The sequence below is a fragment of the Prinia subflava genome, chromosome 10, assembly GCF_021018805.1.
Source record: "Prinia subflava isolate CZ2003 ecotype Zambia chromosome 10, Cam_Psub_1.2, whole genome shotgun sequence".
Lineage (NCBI taxonomy): Eukaryota > Metazoa > Chordata > Aves > Passeriformes > Cisticolidae > Prinia > Prinia subflava.
Window position 1 is genome coordinate 28,146,133 of NC_086256.1, and position 14,859 is coordinate 28,160,991.

The window sequence follows — 14,859 nt, forward strand, 5'->3', positions numbered from 1 at the left end:
TGCCCTGCGCCGCCATTGGCCGGCGCGGGCGCGCGGGGGCCAGCCGGCGGTTGGAGCGGCCGGCGGCGCGCCCTGATTGGCCGAGGCGGGGGCGGTATAAAAGGAGGGCGGGCGCGTGGGCTCGCTCAGTCTGCGGCGCGAAGGGGCGGCGTGCGGAGCCGGACTGAGGCGCGGGTTCCGCTCAGCCCGTAGTGTATTTTTTTTTTTAATTTTATTTTTTTCCCCCCCTTCGCCCACCGTACTTTCCCCATGGAGTTCAAGCTGGAGGCGCATCGCATCGTCAGCATCTCACTAGGCAAGATCTACAGCGCGCGGGGCCAGCGCGGCGGCCTGAAGCTGCACAAGAACCTGCTGGTGTCGCTGGTGCTGCGCAGCGCCCGACAGGTCTACCTGAGCGAGCCGGACTGCCCGCCCGAGCCGCCCCCCGCGGCCGCCGGGCACCCCGAGGAGGAGCCGCCGCCCCGCACCGCCGCCTGGGCGGCCGAGGAGCCACCGCCGCCGCCCCCGCAGGACGAGGCAGGGAGGGACTGCCAGGGCCTCCGGCCGCGGCGCTGTTGCTGCGGCGAGCACCGCGCGGGCTGCGCCGGGGCCCCCCCGCCGCCGCACTGCCCCCGCAAGCGGAGCGCCGGCGAGCGCGGCCAGGCGGGCTCCCCGGTGAAGAAGCCCCGCCGCGAGGAAGAGGAGCCGCCGCCGCTGCCGCCACCACCGCCGCCCTCGCCGCCGGGCGAGCAGGAGGACATGGAGACGGGCAACGTGGCCAGCCTCATCAGCATCTTCGGCTCCAGCTTCTCGGGACTGCTCAGCAAGGAGCCCAAGGGTCGCCGGCGGCCGCCTCTGGACGGCGGCGAGGCGGCGGCGGGCACGGCGCCCGCCGAGGCGGCGGCCGAGCCGGGACAGATCTGCTGCGACGAGCCGGTGCTGCGGACCCTCAACCCCTGGAGCACGGCCATCGTGGCCTTCTGATGGCCCGGCCGCAGAGACTGGCTCTCCGCCGCGGGCTGGGGGGCCCGGAGGTGACACCCACCGAGCGCCGCGGGGCTCCGGCGCCCCTGCGCCGCCGCACGGGAGGGACCGCGGGGCAGCAGCGGCAGCGCTTCCCCGTTCCCCGCCGGGCCCCGGCTGCCGCCGCCCGCCCTGGGAGCGCCCCCGGCCCTGCCCTCCCGGAATTCCCCTTCCCGGCAGAGCCGCCGCCCTCCCCGGCGCCCGGGGGAGGCTCCTCGGCTGCCGCCGACCCCGGGGGCGCCCCCGGCGGGTGATATTTTAAGCTTGGAAAGTATTAAGTTTATTAAATAAAGTCTCTATTTTGGAAAGGTTTAGGTCAGAACTATTACATGGTGCTTTTTAAAAGTGTTTATTGAGAGGAACGAAGTTTACAGACGCTCTGACGGAAAGTCCTTGAGCCTGTTTGTTAGGCTTGGTAACTCCCGGTCTTTGTTGTATAAAGGCTTGGGGCTCCCGTAGGGAATTTTGTACAGTGTTCTCCTTCAGTGATGTATCATGTTTTGTATAAAATGTAATTCTACGTGTACAACACGTATTAAATATTTTCAAGTGTATGAGCCTAGTTCCTGTTTGTGCCCCGGTGGCTCGAGGGGGAGGAGGGCAGTCAGCAGCCGGGGTGTGGTTCTGCATGTCTGTGGCTGGATCCACCCAGCCTCGCCAGAGGCTTGGGGTGGGTCGGAGTCCAGCTCTTCTGGGGGCTGGGGAAGAAAGGGAACTTGTGTCAGGGTGCCTGGAGTCCTTCCTAGGATCTTCCAGGTGCTCCCACTGCTCTTCTGGCTACAGCCTCTTCTCGGGGCCGGAGCTGCCGTGGCATTTGAGGTCTTGCTCTGAAAGTACCTAACGTGCAAAGTCACTGTCTGTGGGTGGAAAGCGGTTGCTAAATCCCAGAGGAGCAGCTGAGCGCACTCTGCCCAGGCCTGTGGCACAGCTGGGCCGAGCACCGGCCTCCAGCACTGCCTGCTCGGAGATCTGGATTGGTATCCTGGGAGTGGGCTCTACCCAGGAGAATCAGCCACTGCTCTGCAAGAAGTGTTTCTGTGCCTCTTCTTTGCTGTTACTTGCAGAATAGTTCAAACGATAAATATCAGGAGGGCTTTTTTTCTCTTTCGTTATCAGTAAAACTATAACTGGGTTAAAGTTCCTGCTCTTAGGGGTGGGGAGGAAAGTTTGGCCTCGGCTTCACAGAGAGTGGAGTGCCCCAAGGCGTTGTAATTAGACTGAATTGTGGGGGAATTTTTTTTTTCCCTGCTTCTTGCTGGAAGATTCACTAGAGGCTTCTCTGCTCCTAATTAATGAACTTTTCAACTGAGGATTGCCTCTCTGGCAAGTCGAAGATGTTTGTGTGCTGTGTAGCCTGGGATATCTGGCTGAACCTTGGGAGCCCGTTTTGGGTGGGGCATGAGAAGTGACCAGCGTGGCGTTTTTAACACCTTGGATCTGTGAGAACTGGAGCTCTGGGTCATTCCAAAGCAGGGGGATGGGAGAGATCAGGAGAAACTGCCTGCTCTGGGATGGCTTTGAGGCAGCCCTACTACTTCGTATACAGTTTAATAGCTCCTTATTCTTAGGTAAAAGCAAAAGTCCTACCACCTTAATTTTCTAGGTAATTGCACCTAATGGTGACACAATTTCAGTCTGGTAGGTGACACAAGGAAATGGGGTGTGATGAGACATTTCACTTACTGACCTTCGGGAGGTGATGGGAAGGCACTTTTCCTGCTTCCCTTGTACAGGGGCTCTCCAGAACCCCACACTCTCACTCCTGTCTCAAGGGAGTTGAGGTCGCCTCAGGATCTCTCCAGTAAGAGAACAGCAGGAGAAGGAGGATGGCTACAGAGGACTTATCCCCCCAGCTCTGCTGCTCCCTCATGAAACACTGCTCTCAGGGTCAGAAGCTGGGCTGGAGGATGGAATCAGCCTCCTGCTCCTGCACACTTTCCTTCCCAGGGCTGGTGGGAGCAGGTTTCAGTCCTGCTCCTTGTCCACCAGCAGCATCTCCATGGATGTGGATGATGTTGCCAAGCTTTCAAATCCCAAAATGGGATGGGGGTGCTCCTGATCTTGGCATTTCTAAAAGTTTTCTGGGCTTCCAGCCCCTGGAAGATCACCTGGCCCTGCTGGTGTGTGTGGCCCTGGTGTCCCTACACGGACAAGACCCAACCTCCCTCTGGCACAGAGCGCCCGGCAGAGCTCGTGTCTACTCTGTCTTCCAGAGGAGAGTTGTGCAACAGCCTCACTGCTGCTGGCCTCTGCAAACAGAGCAGAGACTGCCCACAGCTGCCCACACAGCTCCCCGGGCTCGTGTGAGCTCCCGTGGAGCTACCTGAGGTGAGCGAGTTCTCCCTTCACGGCACGGAGCCGTGTCCCCGAAGGGCCCGGCTCCATCTGCTGTGCTGACGCATGCCTTGCTTGCTCCCTTGGCTGTGTTTTTGCGTGTGGGGTTTGTCCCCTGGGATGTGCGTGTCCCTGGAGAGCCACTGGCTGCTGTGGCTGAGGGGGATGGAAAAAAATAATGGAGCTGCCAGTGAGCTCTGCTGAGGGGTCTGGACCAAACCAGCCTCAAGTTGAAAAAGATGCCAAATAATGGCACCGTGTTACTTTTGGAATCAATTTTCATGCTTTGTTTTATTTTTTACTCCATCTAAAGTGCCCTTTTATCTTTTTTTCCAATTCCTATAATCACTTTTACCTAAGCTGGGTCAGTTTTCCTTAATTCATCTGTTGTGCTGCTTCAACCCCTGGACTTTTCCTTCTGTTCACGGGGCTACAGAGGTGAGGCTGATGGATGGGACAGCTGAGCAAGGACAGGGAATGAGCTCGAGCCGAGCCTAATGACCCAAACTCACTGCCCGGGCTAGTGCTGAAGGAGGGAAGAGTAGTGCATAAATAAGCCAGATAAAAATAAAAACTTCCATCACTTGGTGGGAGAGAGGGTGACTCCTATGGAAACTGCCTCACCGGGTCGAGGAGGAGATGACTTAATGGGAATATGGCAGGATCCTGCCCTTCCTAGAATAGTAACGAGCTGCTGGAAGCGCTCGCCTCGGCTGCTGCCCTTCCCCCAGTTCGAGTCAGGTCCCTTGGGAGAGGAGAAGTGCTGGGAAAATCCTTTAGCACAGCCGGAGGGTGGGATAGATGCTGGCAGAGGGAGTGCAGCAGCTGGGCTGCCAGGGTGATGCTTGGGAAGGAGGGCAGGCAGCAGCCTTTCACTTTTCTCCTGCTGTAATCATCCAGGAGCAATCGCAGGTTGCAGCTCCGGGCGGGTGAGCTGCGGCTCTCCTCAGGGAAACCTTCTGGGGAGAGGGAATGACTTAAAACCGGCTCTCGACAATTAGGGAGTGTCAACGGTGTGAATCATCCCGGCCTTTAAAGGTGCCTGGCCCGGGCCAGGTGCCAGCAGGGGCCGGGGGAAACCCTCGGGGCTGGGAGCCCATGGGCAGCCAGGGGTTCGCAGGAGGCTCCGCGAACTCCGGCTTCACTCTGACTTCGCTCCGGCTGCTCTCGCTCCCTCCTGGCCTGATGCAACCCGGCATCCCCCGCCCGTCCCTCCTCTCCTGGGGCAGGGGAAGGGAGGAAGGCGCTGCACACTCAGTGCTGCAGCATCCTGTGTCAGCGCTCAGGAATTCGGCAGGCTGCCGGGAGGGAGGCGGGAGGCATGCCAGCAGCGGGGCTCTGCCTGCTGGGGCCTCTCCCTGCTTGGGGAGCCCGAGGGTACCGGAGCATCCCTGGGGGCTGCTCCTCCTCCTGGGATGTCTCCTTGCCCGGGAGTACAGGAGCATCCCTGGGGGCTGCTCCTCCTGGGATCTCTCCCTGCCCGGGGGTACCGGAGCGTCCCTGGGGGCTGCTCCTCCTCCTGGGCTGTCTCCTTGCCCAGGAGTACAGGAGCATCCCTGGGGGCTGCTCCTCCTGGGATCTCTCCCTGCCCGGGGATACTGGAGCATCCCTGGGGGCTGCACCTCCTGGGATCTCTCCCTGCCTGGGGAGCCCAAGGACACCACAGCAGCCCTGGCGGGCAGCTTTGCCAAAGGCTAAACCCCAGGATAGAGGTTTTTTGGGGAGCAGGAGGGATGGGGGAGTGCTCTGGCACAGTGCTGCGTGCTTAGATGATAGTTCCAAAGGCTGACGAGAGGCATTCCTGGATCTCCCGTGCTGCTGCGGGGCTTGCATCTGTCTCCAATGTACTGTGCTCGACGGCGATGCTCTGCCAATACATATTTAGGGTGGGTGGGGGGACCCTCCTCCTCGGTCCCCGGCGGGCTGGGGGGTTCCTGCAGGGGAGCAGGGAGAGGCTCCGTGTTTTCCTGGGCAGGGTGGTCCAGCCCAGGGGGAGGGGGAAGGCGGTGGAGCTTGCTGGCAGGGTTAAGGCTCATGGAAAACTCCCGGGCTTCTTCCAAGGAGGATCCTTTGAGAGGCTGGAGTGGGGCAGAGATTGGGGCTGGCACCGTGAGGGGATGGCTGGAGTGGGGAGAAGCTGGCTGGAAGGTGCCCAGAGCTGCCTTGGCAAGGAGGAAACCCAGTGGAAGAGAGTTATTCCAGGCCAGCACGGCTCCCGGAGGCAGGGTCAGGGCCAGGCGAGCACCGGGATGAGCGACAAACACAAACAACTCCCTTCTCCCGGTCTTCTGGTTGTGATTTCTGCTCCCGACATGCAAACCCTGAGGGGCCCCCTCCCCTCCCTCCTTCTCCCCAGCTGGGCGAGGGCTGGCCTGGCCGCCTAATGAAATGCAGAGCTGCTTGGGAGAGCAGGGGGAAAAAAAAAAGGCTCTGTTTGAGGTTTTGTGCCTCTGGTTTCCTCTGGCCCTCTCTCCCAGCGGGGTGATTTATTGGGGATGGAGCCTGGGGAGAGGGGGAGGGAAGGGCTTAGTGCTGCAGGCAAATAGTCATCGTTTATTTCCCAAGCACTCACGCGAGGCAAAGGGAAAAAGGGGAGGAGAGGGAGGTGAACTGCCTGGGCAGGGGCTGAGGAGCGTCATTTACTGGAGCTGAACTCTCCCGACTTTCTCCCAGTTGCTCTGAGGCGGTGTTTGAGCACTTTGCACACCAAAGGGCTGGCTTTGAGGTGGATGCCCTCTCCCTCCATCCCAATTTTCCCACTTTCCCTCCCTCCTCTCTTCCCTCCGAGGCAGTGGGGTGATGAGAGCTGCCTGCAGGCATCTGGGCTGGCTCTCATGGCCCAGCTCTCGCTTCTCCACTGCAGCCACCGAGGGGGGGAACACCTCCTCCTTTTTCCCTGTCCTGCAGCCACAGCCAAGGAGGGCAGCCAGACCTTCCCAGGCTGGCAGAGAAGCAGCGGTACCGATTGTCACTGACCTGTTTTCGGGTACCTGCATGCCCCAGGAGTGACATGCTGCGACCTGCCTGCCTGCAGATGCATTTGCTGCCTGCAGCTACCCCGGCTCAGAGCAGCCTTACACTTAAGCCGGGCTTTAGGCTCTGCCAGCACTGCCAGCAGCGAGGTGTCCCTGTCCTGCGGGATGCTCCGGTGCGCTGCTGTGTTGCAGGGTGACCTCCTGCTCGGGAGAAGCAGCCAGGGCTGTTTTCATGCTCGCTGCTCAGATTGGGAATGAATGCGGTTTCCTAGGGGGAAGGTCTCCTCCTCCTCCTCCTCCTCCTCCTCTTTGCCTCTGCTGACAGCGTCTGACCTCAGCTGTCGTCCCTGGCGGTGCAGGGGATTAATCTGAGCCTCGGGACAGGTTGAGGCATGTCCAAGGCGGAGGAGAGCTTCATGCGTACAGACACAGAGGAAGGAACAAAAACAATTCCCAGGGAAATATTTTCCTGCTGCTTTTCCTGGCAGCGAGCAGAGCGGGAGGAAAAGACCTTGCTTTAAATTGCTTGCAGGAGAACTCCAGCCGGAGATCTGCTTTCCCTGGCCTCAGTCCCCACACGAGGGACGGCACAGAGGGTGCTCAGCCCCCCGAGGTGCCGCTCAGCATCCCGGGCTCTGCTCAGCCGAGGATTGCCTGCGATTCCCGCTGCCTGCCAAGCCCCGGCTGCAGGAGCCAACCCGGAGCGCTTGGAAAGCGAGGGGAGAGAACCTCGCCAGCGCGGAGCTGCGGCAGGGTCCGCTGCTGGACTCTGCCCTTTGCCTGCTCCGGCCTCGGCCGCCCTCCTCCTCCTCCTCCTCGTGTGCTGTTTGCTTTGGCACGCCCCAGGCTGCAGGCTGCCAGCGGAGCCCTGCGGTCCGGGTCAGGCGGAGCGCAGGGAAGCCGGAGGCGCGGGGAATGGAGAACGCGGAGGGAAATGGAGAAGCAGGCGCTGCCGGGGCGGATGGAACACGCCAGCCCCGCTGTGAAGGGCAGGAAGGACACGGCTCGCTCGGAAATCTGGAGGGTGGGCTGGGAGAGGCAGGAAAGGGGAGAGAGGGCAGGAAGCAGGGAGCATGGCCGGAGCGGGATGCAGGAGTGGGAGCCCCAGTGCCGCCCCAGGCTTGGTCTGAGGGAGTCCTGTGCGTGTCTGCTGCCCTCAGCCCCCGGCTGAGGTGACCATGTGCCTTTCTCCCTTCCTGGAAGCAGCGGAGGATGCTGGCGGTGTGGCACGGCAGCAGCGGATCTCCACGGCGCTGTCCCTCCTGGAGCCGCGCTCGCAGCGGGAGCATCACCAGGAAAAAAGGGAGGAGGTGGCTGCTTCAGCCGTGTCCCACTCAGCTTCTCAGAGTTATTCCTGCTGACCTGGGCACCGAGCAGTGCAGGCAGGTGGGCTTTGCCAGCACATGTGGTTCTCCATCGCAGCTGCTCCCATCCACCACGGCTGCTGGCAGTGTGGGTGGGTGGAAGTGCCGAGCCAGGAGCCAGGGCAGCACGCAGGTTTGCCCCCCAGGCACGGTGCTGAGGGCACCAAGTAGCCCTGCCTTGCCTCGACTGGGTGAAAGGAGGCTGTGGGAGCAGTGCAGCGCTCTATCTCCATGGCAATGGCACTGCTGGTTTTTGAGGCAGCAGGAACTGATGTGGTTTTTCACCCAGAACTGGCCCAGGGCAGTGTTTTAGAGCAGTCAGAGTGCAGCATCAACAAGCGTCTACAGTCCTGTGGGAATGGGCCACTTGTGAGGGGCAATGGGATACCCTCACCTCTCTGGGGGGAGAGAGAAACCCCTGGAGCCCAAACTTGCCCCCAACCCAGGGCTGAGTGGATGGAAAACCCTCAGGGCAGAGCTGGTCACTGCCCCTTTACAGCCTTGTGTGCTCCAGTGGGAACATCTGACCCCGTGAGCCCTTGACATGGTGGGGAGGCTGGGAGGAGCTGCATCCGGAGGAAGGCACAACTCCCATGGGAAGGCAGGAGGGACGGAAGGACAGACAGGGGAGGGAACCGGGACTTTCCTTCCTGTCCTGTGGAACAGGTTTCCCAGAGAAGCTGTGGATGTCCTATCCCTGGAAGTGTCCAAGGCCGGGTTGGATAGGGCTTGGAGCCACCTGAGATAGAAGAAAGTGTCCCTGCACATGGCAGGGGGATTGGATCCTTTAAAGTCCCTTCCAGCCCAAACTGTTCTAGGATTCCCTCCTCTGTGTGTGTGGCCTGGCTTGCCAGGGAGAGTTGCAAAACTCTCTCTGGTGTTGTCAGGCAGGGATTTACCCTGTTCCACACTTGTCTTCCCAGCTCTGACACCTGGCAATGACCTGGCCATGGCAGCACCCAGCACCCTGCAGCCTCCACTGCTGTGTCCCTGCCCTGCTGTCAATGGAAAGCAAATGTCAGTGGGATGTAAGCACTGGATGGAGGGAGCTGGGTATAAACCCCACTGGATATTCATGGCGTTGTTCTCCCAGCCCTTCTCGGAGCGTGGCTGTGTCCTTCGAGGATGGCACTGGCCAGACTGCTGCAGTTTGTATTTCTCCCAGCCTTGTCCTTGTGGTTCTCCAGGAGGAGTCGGTGTGTTTTGCGTTAAAGGGCCAATGTGCAGGGAGGTGGCCAGGGTGACACATGCCTCGTGCTTGACCTTGTCTCCCTTTGGCCCTGGCAGCGCTCCCTGCACTGGGCTCACTGAAATTCCCTTCCTGGAAACAGCAAAGGAGCGAGTGTTTGCCTTCAGCTCAGGAGAGTGTGACGTGATGTCCCTGGGCAGTGGCCAGGCGGGGAGGGACCGGCCACGCTGGGCTCAGAGCAGGGCCACCAGGAGACACGCCTCAGGAGGGAAGGCTGTTAAAAATAAACAGGCTGACGAGTGGCAGGAGGAAGGAGCCACCTCTGGTGTCCCCACACTTCTCCCTGGAGCAGGGCGAGTGGCTGTGCTGCCTGGAGAGCCGAGCACAGAGGCGGGCTCCGATCCCAACCCTGCCGTGCTGGCAAGGTCAGTCCCCTCCCAGGTCACCCCAGTGCCTCGCTCTCCCGGCCACAGCCCACTCCTTCCCTCCCAGCCCCCGGTGGAAGCCCGGCAACCCCGGCTCTGTGCCCGCGGCAGTCTCTGGAGCCGCAGAGCTCCCTGTGCAGAGCTGGCTGTGTCTCCTCCGGGTGTGCAGAAGCCCGGGAGCGCCGGGGGCGGTGGGAGCCGGGCCGTGTGCTCAGCCGTGCCTCTTTTCCCAGCACAGCCCGGGGGAAGCAGGCGCTCGGCAAAGGCAGCCGGAGCATCCCCCCGCGGCTCCTGCGCGCCCCGCGCGTCGCTCCGTGTTAGATCAGGACCGGAGCAGGCTGCAGTGACCTTGAGAGATGCTCTGTGGTTCTGACCCTCCAGCCGGCCCGCAGATCACCTGGCAAGAGAGGAGCCAGGCTTTGCCCTCGCAGAACTCAACCCCCATGGGATGAAGTGGCTGTCCTACCCCAGAGCTCACCGTTGTGCCGATTGGTTCGAGGTTCAGGCATCTGGAGCTCTTCAGCTAAGGCAGCGCTACCCAAAGGCAGCTGCATCTGCTCAGATGAGGGGCTGGTGTCTGTGAGGGCACGCTCAGGGCTGGCCGGGCCAGGTGCAATGTGCTGCTGGCATTTCCTGGAGCAGGTGGCCAGCGACTTGTCCCGGCAGGTACCTGCACCGTGACTCACGTCTCCGGCTCGACTCCGGCAGGGAGATCAGGGTGAATTCTTTGGGCCGTGCCGGGGGCAGGAGACTCATCATGCTCTCTCCTGCTCCTCCTCTGCCCTGGAAGTTCCCACGGTGGCAGCCAGTGGTGCTTATCTCCGTGGGAACAAGGGCACTGCCCCTCCATCAGCAGATGTGCTTCGGAGCGCCCGCGCTGGTGGGAGGGACTGCGGGGGACAGCCCGCTGCCTCTCCAAACGCAGCGGCCAGCTCGTTGTGCAAGTGGGTGCCAAAGGCTGTGTCCCTGCTCTGGGGTCAGGTTTTGTGCTAGAGTCCCCTGGGAAAGCTGGGCTCAGCTGTGGCCACCCTGGGATGCAGCTCACCGTGGAAAGAGAGGCTTCAGTGACCAAAAAAGTGTCAATATGGTCACTACCCGGATGAATGTCCCCTTTGGGTGTAATCCTTGGTGATTGTGTCCTGCTGGTGCCCGCTAAGCCCTGGCTGAGATGTGAGAAAAAGCCAGGACCTAATTGGAAGCAGGCTGTAAATGCAGCTCCTCTCATTTCCTTTCCTTGTGCAGCAAAGCCCTCTCGTGGAAGTTGGCAGTAGCTTGCCATGGAAGATGCGGCTGCAGCAATGTGCTGCTTCTTCCCGGGAGATGCAGCCCCTGTCCCCTGCGGCCCCAGCCCCAGAGGAGGTGGGACAGACCCGAAGGGTCACACCCCTGAAGGGCCCATCGGCAGGGCGACGCGGTGTGACTGCGCTCCATCCCGTGGGGATTCCAGGTTTTTCCAGGGAGCTGCTGAACCTGCTCTCTTGGCTGTGTTGGGGGGGAATGGTTGTGCCTTTGGCTTTCTTTACACACTTGTAAGGACACCACAAGGCGCCCCAGCCTGCAGCACCTGGCACGGGGATGCTGGGGTGGGACAGTGCGTGGTTGTTCCAGCGCTGGTGCTGGCTGGATCTGCTCCAGACCCATGCACGTCCCCAGAGCCTTGGCAGGGATAATTCCCTGGGAATTATTCCCAGCAATGGAGGGTGTCAGCTTATCGTGGGGTGGCCTGACATGAAAGAGAGAGATGAAGCCAAGAGCCAAGGTACAGCATAAACACCAGTAACCCCCAACCTTGCTGGGGCAGATGTGCTGGCTGGGAGAGGGGAAGACACTGGGATGGGTCCCTGCTTCCCTGCCTTCCTACAGGAGGCAATGGCAATTCCTTCTGGAGGTGCAAGGCTTGCTAAGAGGGTGGGCATGGACAGGATGGCTTTGGGTGGCTCTGTTACTCCTGGCAGGGTCCTTGTCCTGTCCCCCACGGCTCTCCCAAGGTGACACATTATTTACTGCAGTAAATAACTGCATTGTCCTGGCTCACCTGGGAGCATCACAGTCCTCAGTGGCACCTGGGGGATGGGGAATTGCTCTCACCTCTCCTCACCTGGGTCCCAGCTGGCCTCACCTGGGCATCCCACCCACACCCTGTACCAAAGGCTGCATTTAAGCTCAGCCCAGGGCTCTTAGTTCCTCGTTTGGCTCTTTGGGGCAGGTTGGGCTGTTCTGTTCCTCTGGGGATCCCCCTTGGCCCTGCCTGGTGCATTGAAGGCAGAGGGTGTGGATCAGACTGCAGTACCATCTGCCCTCCTTGCCCTCCTGCAGCAGCCAGGGGAGGGGATATTTCCTCCTTGGGAGCCCCTTTGGTGCTGCTGGCAGTAGTTGGGTGTTTTCCCTCCCCAATCCTGGCTCTGTTCTGGTGGTGGGTGAGCAGTGCCTTTGTGTTTTGCAGGCACTGACACCTCCTGACCACTAAACCCCACCAAACCCCCTGGAGCTGGGATTTTTCTTTGCACTTCTTAAGCACTTGGTTCCCTTTGTCCTGCCTGAGTTTAATTTCCCCTGTTGGGTATGTTTAAGCAATTTTCTTGCACTTTTAGCAACACAAAAATTGTTATGCTGGCTGCACTTTTTAATTCTCAAATTGTTGAGCTGCCACCTCCTTGCCTGGGGGCTGATGGCAGGCTGTGTAAATATTTAGTGTTGCTGCTCCCCTGGCATCAGCCTCTTGGTTTTCCCAGCCCACCTTCTCTGCTGCTGTCGGCAGGGGCTTGTTCCTCGGGCTCGGGGGCTGCCTTACACCCTGCTGGAGGTGATGGGTGCAAGATTGCTGCTGCACCCGGGTGGGGAGTGGGTGCAGCTCTGTGCTCGTGTGTGCGAGCAGCAGAGCGATCCACAGCTTTGCTGTGACTGCTCGGCAGCGGGTGATTTTTGCAGATGGGTCGCTCGGTGAAGGTTTTAGTGGCCTGGCGAAGCTGGAATGCAGAGGGGAAGCAGGGCTGGATGTGGGTTCGTTTTCCTTGGAGCGTGGCCGGTGCCCACCGCAGGCATTCATTCGGCTGGAAGCCGTGCGCCTTGGGGAGCTGGGATGTGCATCCTCCGTGGCCAGGCCGGCAGGTGGGGCTCCTGCCCACGGCGAGCTGCTGCAGAGGCGCCTGGAGAGCCGGGCATCCCCGGGCAGGCAGCGCTGGGGGGATGCTTCCCCACCACGGTCCCTCCTGCAGAGTTTCAGCTTCACCGCACACCTTTTTGGTTTTGCCTCCTCGTTGTCCGCAGCAGCTGAGCTCAGCATTTCCTCGAGGCTTTCCCTGCTGTGGTCACACACTTGGTCACTGGGGCTGGAGGAATCCTCTGCTGAACTCCACCCCCAGCGCACCTCGGAGCTGCTCCTGGCCACGCACCGGGGGACCCTTGGTGATTTTATCTTCTTTTCTTCCTGTTAGAGCAGGGATTGATACACGGGAGTCACACTTTCCTGTTTGGACTCAGTGTTTATTAATCCTTATCTACATCACAGTCTCACGAGTGGTGTGCTCTAACTAGCAAGTGAGAAAATGGAGGAGTGGATGATGCCTTTAACTCTTTCCAAGGTTATTTAAGTGCTAATCACCCAATAACGAGGTGACACCTCTATTATTTATACTTTTAACCCAATAATGACCACCCAAGGTCCACAGTGTGGACCTTTTTCACCCAATTAGAAAAAACCACCCAAACCCATGAAGAAGAAGGTGAAGAAGAAGGACTTAGACAACACCTTAAATCCTCCATCTTGCCCCACATACATTATAATATACTAAACCCTTAAATTCTAAGCTTTTCACCCTGTGAGATCACACACTTCTACTCAAACTCCACACCCACAATCCCAGGGCTATCACTCAACTTTGGAAGCCTCTTCCACGGCCTCAGGTCCTGTGTCAGCACAGGAAACCCGGAATTCTCAGCAGCCAGAGTTCCAACAGAGCCTTTCCCCTTGGAGGGGTTCTTATGGTGGAATTGTACCATAGGTGCAGGATTTATGCAGTGAGCTGTGTTGGTGGTGTTGGCCCTTTTTCCTGGGCTGGGGGCTGAGCTGAGCTCAGGACCATGATGGAGTAGAGACTCTGCTCTGCTAGTGCCAGAGCGTGGATTTGCTGTCTGTTTGGAACCTTCTTCTTTTCCTTTTTAAAAGCAGAAGTGGTCTGCAGCCACGCACTCATCATGGCCCGGGGGGAGGTTTAGGGCAGGAGGACCCTGTGGGTGAATGCTCGTGTCCTGTGCTGTCCCCTCTGCTCCTGCTCATCCCCACGGCCACATGGGATGTCCTGCCTGGCCCCTCCCCTGCTCTGAGTGCCTCCAAAGGCATCTCCTGGCTCCAGGGTGCTCCTGTCCCCCTCCGAGCTCTGGCACTCCCCCACCCCTGGCCAGATGTCCTGTGAGCATCCGGATGCAGCGCTCACTTTAATTGCTCAGCGGCGTCTTTGGTCAATAAATCACCCTCTGCCTTCTCCAAAGTAATGAAATAAAAACCTCCTGGGTGCCGAATGAGTTGGTGGAGATGGATGATTTTCTCATTGCCTGGCTCGGGCTGTAAAACATCCTCTTGCAGGTGTTGTCACTCCTGGCTCCTTGTTCTCATCCTGCTTTACACCTCCCTGGGGAGAGCCCTGCTCCAGGGGCTTGAGGAATGGCCTGGAGCCTTTGGCCCAGCTGGGAGATGACTGTCAGCATTGGAGCTGCCTGGAAATGGCTGCTGCACTCTTGGAAGGGGTTCAGGAGTGCTCCAGGCCCCCTCCTGCCTCTTCCTGGCTGGCAGAGGAGGTTTGGGATGGGTCTCCTTGCCAGATCCATTCCTCCCTGGGCCACGATGCTGGAGATTCCTGCTGCCATCAGCTTCCCTGCTGGATACTTCCTGAGGTGAGGGAAGAGGAGGTCTGGGGAGTACCTGAAGCTGTTTCTCTGTAAAATCACCAGTGACTCAGAGAGAAACGACTCAATTTTGGATTTTATGTGAAGTCTAAGGGGCTTCAGCTGGAAGCAGCAGGATCCAGATTAATGGAGCTGTGTGTTGCTTGCTGCAGAGAGCTGTGGGTGATTAAAAACCAAAATAATTCTGAGCTCAGGTGGTGAAAAACTCTGGAAAAAAAGGACTACGGAGGGCTGTGAAATAAAAATGAACTTGTCTGTGCTCTGCCACCACGTTTGCAGGCTCTGAGGGCCGGGAGGGTCACGAGAGGTGATGGCATTGCCCCACACGGGGCTGGGGACTGTCCCAGTGATGCTGCAAGTAGAAGCAGCTCATTCTTATGAGGTGGGTTTGAGGCCTCTGGTGTAGTTAGGATGTAATTAGGCAAACTGGGGAGGTTTGGGCCTTTCTGGAGCACAGGGAAAGGATGGAAGGCAGTGGGTCATGACCTCATCCCTCTCCCCCTGAACAATTCTCCTCGCTGGTAGCAGTGGGTTTGAGCAGTCATTTTTCCTGGCTGCTGGGCAGAGTGAACTCCCCTCCAAAAATACCTGGGAAGGTCTGCTTGCCTCATCCCTGGCAGTGCCCGGGCTCTGAGGTGGGACAGGCAGCTCGTGGAGCTCCTCAGGAA

At 59.4% G+C, this 14,859-nt stretch overlaps 2 protein-coding genes across 4 annotated transcripts; both read left to right on the plus strand.

Annotated features, from left to right (window-relative positions):
• Nucleotides 1–220: 220 nt before the first annotated feature.
• Nucleotides 221–1,556, plus strand: IER5 (immediate early response 5). The gene has a single exon (XM_063406607.1). It carries the CDS (start codon nucleotides 250–252, stop codon nucleotides 961–963), a length of 714 nt encoding a protein of 237 aa, XP_063262677.1. The 5' UTR covers nucleotides 221–249; the 3' UTR covers nucleotides 964–1,556.
• Nucleotides 1,557–7,560: 6,004 nt separating this feature from the next.
• Nucleotides 7,561–13,194, plus strand: LOC134555201 (uncharacterized). Of its 3 annotated transcripts, none has more exons than XM_063406608.1 (2): nucleotides 7,561–7,697; nucleotides 8,599–13,186. In XM_063406608.1, the coding sequence occupies exon 2, from the start codon at nucleotides 8,625–8,627 to the stop codon at nucleotides 9,660–9,662; it is 1,038 nt and encodes a 345-aa protein (XP_063262678.1). In that variant the 5' UTR covers nucleotides 7,561–7,697; nucleotides 8,599–8,624; the 3' UTR covers nucleotides 9,663–13,186. The 3 variants fall into 3 exon arrangements, with proteins under 3 accessions (XP_063262678.1, XP_063262681.1, XP_063262680.1); XM_063406611.1 differs by lacking the exon at nucleotides 7,561–7,697 and having other exon boundaries at nucleotides 7,891–9,289; nucleotides 9,523–13,194; XM_063406610.1 differs by lacking the exon at nucleotides 7,561–7,697 and having other exon boundaries at nucleotides 7,891–9,289; nucleotides 9,528–13,194.
• The last annotated feature ends 1,665 nt before the right edge of the window (nucleotides 13,195–14,859 follow it).